The sequence below is a fragment of the Trichechus manatus genome, unplaced genomic scaffold, assembly GCF_000243295.1.
Source record: "Trichechus manatus latirostris isolate Lorelei unplaced genomic scaffold, TriManLat1.0 scaffold00004, whole genome shotgun sequence".
Lineage (NCBI taxonomy): Eukaryota > Metazoa > Chordata > Mammalia > Sirenia > Trichechidae > Trichechus > Trichechus manatus.
Window position 1 is genome coordinate 35,322,264 of NW_004443940.1, and position 9,690 is coordinate 35,331,953.

The 9,690-nt window shown below is 42.2% G+C and overlaps 1 protein-coding gene across 1 annotated transcript in view; it reads right to left on the bottom strand.

Annotated features, from left to right (window-relative positions):
• The window catches only part of NPHP1 (nephrocystin 1), a 50,986-nt gene that overhangs the window by 16,061 nt on the left and 25,235 nt on the right, over positions 1-9,690 (bottom strand). Inside the window, exons 12-16 of the mRNA XM_004369427.2 lie at positions 8,185-8,259; positions 4,091-4,201; positions 2,925-3,007; positions 975-1,051; positions 50-149 (exon numbers count right to left, since the gene is read on the bottom strand). Of these exons, the coding sequence (XP_004369484.1) occupies positions 50-149; positions 975-1,051; positions 2,925-3,007; positions 4,091-4,201; positions 8,185-8,259 (446 nt within the window). The remainder of the gene's footprint in view (positions 1-49; positions 150-974; positions 1,052-2,924; positions 3,008-4,090; positions 4,202-8,184; positions 8,260-9,690) is intronic.

A 9,690-nucleotide genomic window follows, 5' to 3' on the forward strand; every position in this document is an offset into this window, starting at 1 on the left:
AAGGCTGGACGATCCAGAGTTCACTGGACAGGCCAGAGCAGGTACCCACCTCAGCGTGCTTCTCCAGCCTCTGCTCACAGATCTCAGTTTTACCAGAAGTTGAGGCCGCCTTCTCATTGTCATCATCTGATAGAAAACGCCGCCGTGCGCTTTAAAACAATAACAAAACTCGAGACTTTCAGTGCTTGGGACAGTGAGTGTAATAAAATTAAACATTTTATCAAAATACATCAACCGTGGAGCTGAACCGCACGAAAGGAAGGAGTCACCCACACCCCAGACGAACTGAATAAAACATGTCATGTTAACGCCCATCCACCTCCCTGACCGGCCCCGAGTCACCACTACCTCACGAGCTTGGACAGTATCACCGCTGCCAGATTACAGAGCAAAGAAAGAGAGACTTTAAAAAGCACGTCTGGATCCAGACGGCGCTGCTGGGGCAGAAGCAGCGGTGTGTGTTCTAAATCATAACATAAGGAGACAGAGACGTGAGAGGAGAAACGGAGCCACGATTCTGTCAGGCTCGGCTTCACGAGGCAAGGCCGCGTCTGTCTCACTCTCCATTCTCCCGTTACCCAGCACGTGCCTGACCAATGGACATAGTAAAAGATGCTCAGTATTTTTAGAGGGCAACTTGGCACATAGATCTCAATTCCAAATGTCTACACCCTTGACCCGACAACAGGCAATCTCTGAATTCGCCTGTTGTATTATCCTGCGGTGGTCCTGATGTTCAACAAAGAGGCGCTAAGGCCGGGTCCTCACTCTTCGTGCCTGCCTGCGTTAAGAGTCTCATCTGCGCTTCCAAGAAACTCGGCGCTTAGGGAAAAGTAAGATTATAATATTATGATGTATTTTTTAAATATGAACTCAAGTGAAAAATATTTCCTTATGAGAACAGAGCTACCTTCTCTGAAGAATCTTCTGTTTGTTTACTCGTTAAGGGAAGGAAGGTAACACATGAGCTGTACCTCTTCTGGATACTGAAGGGTCCACTTCAACACCTTTTTCATAAGGGGTGCCACCGTTCAAGAAGAGCTCGTAGGTCCTACGAAAGCATGACAGACCGTGACAGACCATGACAGACTCATGGTAGGGCCACTGTGCAGACACTGGAGTCAGCAGGGAAATATTTTCTAGCACAAATACATTCGTAGACATTGCATTTATGTCTCATTGGCAAATGAGAATGATAGTCGTTGGTCCCTCCTTGGGGTATCACCTCAGTAAATAAACATTTGCTACTTTTATTATAAACATTCTAACTATGAACTGTAGAAAACAGGTTTTTCCATAAGATGAGAAAGTTAATGTCATTTAAATGTTTTGACTTTAATGACGAGTTAATGACTTGTGTTTTTCAATGTATTTTTCAAATGTTTTAAATCAACTCTTAAAATAAAGTCATTATGAACTAATACTATTTTTAAATTATAAAACTAACATGTAGCCAGCTGTAAAAACTTTAAATGGCATAGAAACGATGAGTAAAAAGTGAAAATCCCTCCCTATTCCTCCCCCTCCCCAGTTTGTACGTGTTCTGTCGTATCTCTTTCTATGCAAACACAAACAATTACATACACAAAGTAAACTTCTAAACTAACACACGCTTTTGTTTCAGTTCCGTAATATCTAAGTGGAGAGAGCAGCAGACGGCAGGCTCCTTTAATCCCGCTGCACCCCGCCCCCCCACCTCTGCTACCTGAGCAGTGGAAGGCAACCTCTGGGAAGAGTTTACAATAGACCCAACCCCACAGAAGCACAGAAATACAGTTTTTAATTAGCAAAAGTGGGGTCACAGTACACACACTATTCTGCAACTTGCTTTTTTCATATAATAATATACACTGGAATCTTTCTGTATTAATACACAGGGCTCTACATCATTCAAATAAACAGCTGTGACTTCTTTCAGAAAGATGGAACAGACATACTTTTCCTTATTTCTCCTCCTAAGTACAACTAAAAACCCTGAACATTATATACCAAAAACAAAAAAGCAACCATTAAGACGCCTGGACTTCTATGAACCCCTCCCCCTCAGCATTGAGGCCCCTCCCCAACCATGGGGGGATGTGGTCGGGGGGCAGTGAGAGCTCTCACTGCTGCCCACCCCCACTGTGGCATCAGTACAGCTACCAAGGGGAGCATCATCTGAATTAATCCTCACAATATCTGGGGTAGGAACGACCTTAAAGATGGGGGAAACTGAGGCCTGGAGAAGGAGCCTGCCCACGTTACACAGACAGAGCTGAGGCCAGACTCCTGGTTTCCCTGATTCCAAACCGGGATCCTCATCACCATCCCACTGACTACCTATCTGTGTCTTTCCATGAATTTCTTCTTTATATCTTAAACTTAGATTCTTTTCCCCCGTTGTTAAATTTGCATTGTCTTTTTCTTATTAACTTTTGAAGAGCTCTTTTTATGTTTGGGATGATAATCTGACTGTTACATATATTTGCAAATATTCGGTACCAGTCTGCTTTTTTGGTCTTAGATTTCACCTTTGTTTACGGTGGCTGCCACTATGAGCTCAATGCACTACCTGCATAAGGAAGGTCCCGGAACCTCATTCAGAGCCTGACCGCTCTGTGGAGAGAATCAAGCGCTGCTTTCAGGACAGTGAAACGTGTTAACGCCATAAGAAATTACTGAGAGGGTCCTCTCGGCAGACAGACAGTGAAACATCTTGTGAGATACCTACTCTGTGGGGTCATTTCTTCCTCCCTAGGATGAGACTGTGCGTACCATTTTCATATGCTACCTTGAGCATTAAAATCAACTTGTTAAAAGCTCTCTCCCCAAAAGTTGTTGAAATGCTAATAGAACATATACTCTACAAACCTGAGGTATCTAAATTCTAAAAAAAAAAAATTGTACAAAACAACTGTTTTGGAAGGAACACACAGCCAACTTGCCTTGTTGGAATAGGAATTCCACTGGTATCAAAAAGCTTCAGAAACGCCCAGCCACAACTCAGCTCCCCTCTTTCTCCAGTGGACTAGGAAATAAAACGGGAACATGAAACTTAACGTCTGAGCCAGTCAACACTGTAAGGATATACCAAATCCTTTTAAAGGAAGAAGACCAGTATTCACCTTTAAAACGGGAACATTCTTCGCACGAAAATAAAAAGAAACACAGTGGAGTCCCATTTACTTGGAGGTCAGATGTTAAAGGCAGTATGTAAAATGAAAAATCATATTTTGTCAAAGTTTCTTTTGAAAATTCCTTAACCCTTATGATCTGGCAACTGCTGCCAGCATCTCTTGAGTGATATAAACACCTCACGGAATGATCTCACATCAGTCATACCAACACTTCATAGGATTATGAAGCTCTGTTTCACTGAGATTGAACGTGGAAATTAAATCAGTCAGGGTCTGTTTGCTTGGAACTTTACCCCCACTACCAACTACCAGAGGCCAGCATGGCTCGCTTGGGGCCTGCTCCTGTCCCCTGGCCCACCGCCCCTAACACACAGGGACGAATTTACCTAGAAGAGACAAAAAGATGGTGTAACCCCACTCTATATAACTGTTGGCTCTCTGGGTCACCATGAGGCTGAGTGTATCTACTACAGCTACGAAGCTGTTAGCAGAATGTGGACCCGTTCAATCACTACTACAGACCTGCACCCTCTGGCCCAGTAGTTTATACGACATCGGTTAACCCAGGTTTCTGGGGTTCCCTCCATAAAAATCACCACTCTACCAGGTCCCTTAATTAGAACTCTCAGCTACAAGGTTACGTGTTCTCTGACCCTCTGAGAAGAGGTAAACACTGCGCTGAAATGCCACTGGGCATCTTTAGCACCTTCTGTGAAGTCCATCCTTCCCCATCTTCATTCTATAAAAGCCCTGGCGGTTACGAAGCAATAAATGTCAACACACACCTTTATTTTAAATGTCACTGAAAAAGCAGCACTACATATAAAATTAGAAATCACTCCCGTTCTCGTTCCTCACGGGATTAAAATTCTATTACACATAAAAACTGCAATTGTTTTACTGGTAAATACAGGTCTATTTAGAACAAAAAAAGCTTCCCTTTTAACCGATACATTAGAAAGCAAGTGACGTACATTGCGAATATAAGAAATTCCAAGTTCAAATAATATCCCAAGGTCTGGAGATGAGGAATTGGACCTGATAAAACAATCACCATCAAGCAAGCATGGCAAGATGCCAGTGACCTGAAACAATAAAGAAACTAAAGTTACCAATAAAAATTAAAAAAAGGAAGAGGGTTTCAATCCTATCCATCTGTAAGTACTATATGCCTTCTGCATCATAATAAAGGTCTTTTAAGGGAAACAAAAAGTAGATCGATTGAGAATTGCAGATTCATCTACACCAATGAATTTAAATTAAAAATGTAACTTTTCTGTTAAGGGAAATACCATTACCTTCACTTACTCTTTGGTTAGAGTAGAAGTTACTGTAAAACAAATACCATACCTAGGGCCCCAGAGGTATTACAAAAAATTGTTTTCATTCATAATGAACCTGTTGCCGTTGGGTCAATTCCAACTCACAGTGACCCTATAGGACAGAGTAGAACCGCCCCATAGGGCCTCCAAGTCTGTAATCTTTTTTTTTTTCTTTTTTTCCGAATTGTGCTGCTATTCTCACTTAAGATAAAGGCTTACAGAACAAAATAGTTTCTCATTTAACAGTTACTACCAATGTTGCCCTATGACAATGGTTAACAATCTCACAACACATCAACAATATCCTTACTCAAACTTGGGTTCCCTATCACCAGCTTCCTTGTCCCCTTCTGCCTTCTGGCCCTTGTCACTGGACTCCAGTACCTCATTAGTCTCATTTGGTTTTACAGGGCTGTCCACTCCCAGGCTGAACCGCGAACCTCGGAGGTAACCTCACCACTGAGCTAAAAGGGTGTCTGGGGGCCATACGCTCGGGGTTTCTCCAGTCTCCTTTAGGCCAGTAAATATGGTCTTTTTTTTGTGAGTTAGAATTATGCTGTACATCCTTCTCCAGCTCTGTCCAGAACCCTCTGTTGTGATCCTGGTCAGAGCAGTCAGTGGTGGTAGCCGGACACCATCTAGCTGTACTGGACTCAGTCCGGTGGAGGCCTTGGTAGCTGTGGACAATTAGTCCTTCGCACTAATCTTTTCCTTGCATCCTGTTCTCTTCATTCTCCCTTGCTCCCGAAGGGATGAGACCAGTGGAGTATCTTAGATGGCCGCTCACAGGCTTTTAAGACCCCAGACACTACTCACCAAGGTAGAATGTAGAGCATTGTCTTTATAAGCTGTGTCATGCCAATTGAGCTAGATGTTCCCCGAGACCATGGTCCCCACAGCCCTCCGCCCAGCAATTCAGTCCCTCAGGGAGTTTGGATGTGTCCATGACCTTTCCTTGTACAGGTTGTGCTAGTTTCCCCTGTATTGTGTACTGTCTCACCCTTAACCCAAGATACCACTTATCTATTATCTATTATTTCCCCCCCACTCCTCCCATCCCCGGTAACCAACAAAGATTGTTACATTTTGTGTGTGAACTTTTTCATGGGTTTTTACAAGAGGTCTCATACAATATTTGTCCTTTCGTGATTGACTTATTTCACTCAGCATAATGTCCTCCAGTTTCATCCATGTTATGAGATGGTTCACAGTTTCATTGTTGTTCCAAGTCTGTAATCTTTACAGAAGCAGGCTGCCACGTCTTTCTCCTTTCGGTTAGCAGCCAAATGCTCAACCACTGTGCCACCTTTTGCTCATAATAAGATATTTATCTTAACAATTTTTCTTTCTGAACAGAACTAAAAGACTGAATACAAACACATGCTCAGCTTTCCTTAAGCATGCCTGCTAAGTTTTCCTACTCCTGCCCCTCGCCCTGGACAGCTGTACCCACCTTTCTTGCCTGCAACACTCTGCCCATCCTTCAAAGTTCAGGGTCTCTTCCACACAGTTGTCCCTGAGCCTAAGGACTAGAATTAACTTCACTCTTCTCCGAGCTCCCACAGCCATAAAATCTGTCCTGAGTGATAGCTCTCAAGTTACCCATTCCAAAGGGCTGCTCTAAGGGCCCAGTGAGATAACATTCAGAGGGCCTAGCAGAGTGCCTGGCATGTGGCTGCTGCTCCGCAGACAGGAGCTATTGTTATCACACATGCACGTTTCCTCCCTATGGACACGGAAGCTCCCACAATACCTAGGAAGAAGGCCTCGCACATAGCAGGTGCTCAATTCCATCCAACAAAGTAACCCATATTTACTATCTCTCTCCCCAACAGTTGCTCTCTATATCCTGGGAAACTTTAGAAAATTCTACCCCAAACACTTCACCCATACAGAGATGCAATATCAGAACTGTGAAGCCTTGTGCCTAAAGAAACAGTGTTTCGCACTGGACGGAGGGTGCTTAGAAGACCAAAACAAACTCTTAGGAGCTGTGCTATACACAAGTGTGGGTCCAGGCAGCACACTCAGGTGGCTGGGACCTCTCCCTGAACCTCCATCTTGCTTTAATATCTTGTGATGCAATAAGATGTTGTTTGGTACTTTCCAGTTGGTTCCAACTCATAGCGACCCTATTATGTACGACAGAACAAAACATGGCCCGGTCCTGCGCCATCCTCACAGTCACTGCTATGCTTGAGCCCATTGTTGCAGCTACTGTGTCAATCCGTCTCATCGAGGGTCTTCCTCTTTCCGGCTGACCCACTACTTTACCAAGCATGTCCTTCTCCAGGGATTGATCCCTCCTGATAATATGTCCAAGTACACGAGACGAAGTCTCACCACCCTCGCTTCTAAGGAGCATTCTGGTTGTACTTCTTCCAAGACAGATTCGTTCATTCTTTTGGCAGCTAACCATGATATGTTTAATATTCTTCGCCAACACTGTAATTCAAAGGCATCAATTCTGTTTCAGTCTTCCTTATTCATTGTCCAGCTTTTGCATGCATATAAGGTGATTGAAAACACCATGGCTTGGGTCAGGTGCACCTTAGTCCTTAAAGTGACATCTTTGCTTTCTAACACTTTAAAGTGGTCTCTTGCAGCAGATTTGCCAATGCAATGCATCATTTGATTTCTTGACTGCTGCTTCCATGGGCGTTGATTGTGGATCCAAGTAAGATGAAATCTTTGACAACTTCAATCTTGTCTCTGTTTATCATGATGTTGCTTATTGGTCCCACTGTGAGGATTTTTGTTTTATGTTGAGATATAATCCATAATGAAGGCTGTGGTCTTTGATCTTTATCAGTAAGTGCTTCAAGTCCTCTTTACTTTCAACAAGCAAGGTTGTGTTATCTGCATATTGCAGGTTGTTAATGAGTCTTCCTCCAATCCCAATGCGGTGTTGTTCTTTATATAGTTCAGCTCCTCAGACTATCTGCTCAGTGTACAGATTGAATAAGTGTGTTGAAAGGACACAACCGTGACACACGCCTTTTCCTATTTTAAACCATGCAGTATCCCCTTGTTCTGTTCCAGCGACTGCTTCTTGGTCCATGTACAGGTTCCTCGTGAGCACAATTAAGTATTCCGGAATTCCCATTCTTTGCAATATCATCCATAGTTTGTTATGACCCACACAGTTGAATACGAGGAAGGTTAATTAAGGGAGTTAGTTGTGGGAGCAGAGTAAAGTCAGACAAGCAGCAGACGAGCGATACTAGAAGCCCATGATGACACCTTCCTCTCTACCTGGCATCTACGTGACGCTGACTCGGTGGTGTGGAACCACCTAACACATTCCAGCCTGGACAGTGCCCGGGTCTAAAGTACCAGGCCCCCTAGGCATCACACTTAATTTTGTCTAAAGAAAGCACAGCTCTGATTAGCACAATTGGAAGATGTCATTTTTGAAAAAACACTCCACTTACTGATTTTATCTTTTTGTTTTCATTTCTCACCAAATGGACATTTTCAAGAATTAACCCTTGAAGTTCACTGAATGAGATGACTCATAGGAATTATAACTTTAGTGAGTCAGAAATCTAGGTAATTTTTGTCAAATTTCCCCAAAAACCTTAAAGAATCTAAAGATTCAAATCTGGCCCCAAAGTTACTGTACTAAATATAAATATATTATTTCAGGAATACACTTTGATAGCCTTGTCTTAGAAATTAATTGGGTAATTCTTAATAGACAAAAGAAGTTCCTTGTGCACTCTGTTCGCTCAGCAGATGCTTACCTGGGGAGAAAAGGTCCACGTCTGGGGCTTTCTAGGCTGCCACGTGGCTCTGACGGTATGAATGTTGCTCAGAACCTGAAATCACATTTACTGCATGAAATCACGTGGTAGAAAGCTCCCAGAAACACCACTGCTTCCACGTCCCAAAGGGTTAACAGAGGTTGGACTGGGTGGAGAAGAAGAGCGGGGGGGGGGGGGGGACTTCCACTGTTTACTTCATGCAATTCTATAATGCTTGATTATCTTTTTATATCAAGTGTGTATAACTTTTAAAGTTAGTAACAACAAAAACCAACTTACAGCACTTAATAGTAACACAATAAAGGAACTGAGAAAATGCATTCCGACTCAGACCCTTGTGCTAGTAGCAAATTATATTAAGTGAAATACTTAATATATGAGACAGATTTACCAAAAAGGTAAGTGAAATTTCAGCTAAAGATGACCTTAGGAAATGTTACTCATATATAGTCCGTTACCGTGTCACTAAGGCACACAATGTTTACAGTTAGTTACACATTCTTCAAAATCTCTAGGCCTATAAATTATATATTCTTCCTGAAATTTAACCTCTTATAAAATGCTACATGCAGGAAGTTCATACTATAACATACACATAACAATGAAATACAAAAGAAGGAAAAATTCTGTAAAAAAGGGTCCAAGTTCTGTAAATTATGGCCAAAATTGACATCTCCTACATGAATAGATAATATATAATTTCATTTTAGATAAAAATATTTTAATACTTCTAAAACTAAAAAAGCTTTAAAAAATAATTTAAAATAATCGCTAACGTATTGTATTCAGTCAAATTCATTTCGCTGCCCTCCATGCCCAGGACTGTGCCCTACTACTTGGCATCTAGAAGTCTGTTACAGGTAGTAAAATACTGTTTTCCACATGAGGAAAACCCCCATTTCTTCCAACAACTAATACATAGATGTATTTAAACTCTTTCTGAAATAATATACATTCTTAACTTGGACTCTGGGAGCACAAACTCCTTCCGGTGATCACCTGATGTTTAATGTAAGACTGCATTTTATTTATTCTTAAAGGTCCCTCTTGATTCTTCTAGAAGCATTGCCCCATTCTAATATCCAAGAATTCCTTTGCAATCATCAGAATTTAGCTTCCATACTATCTTAGCTTTTATCTCTTCATCTTGGAGAACCCGAATTTTGAAGTTTAGACTCGGCAGAGAACTTCCTCTGCCTGATAATTTTCTATCTTTTTTGATTTATAGACTCTGAGAGCCAACAAGGACTCAGCCCAACCACCTCACTTTGTTTCAGAAAACTGCAGCCAGAAAGGCTGAGTGGCCTGCTCAGAGTCAGAACGCCATCTGCAGAGGATGAAACTACCAAGGGTTCAAAAAGTTCAGAGATTCTTCTGGTCAGCAACTTGTATGAAGAATACGCATGAGGACTTCTGCTCAAGATGGCGCCTTCGGTTCAGCAACCTGCACGAAGAATGCATGAGGACTTCTGCTCAAGATGGCGC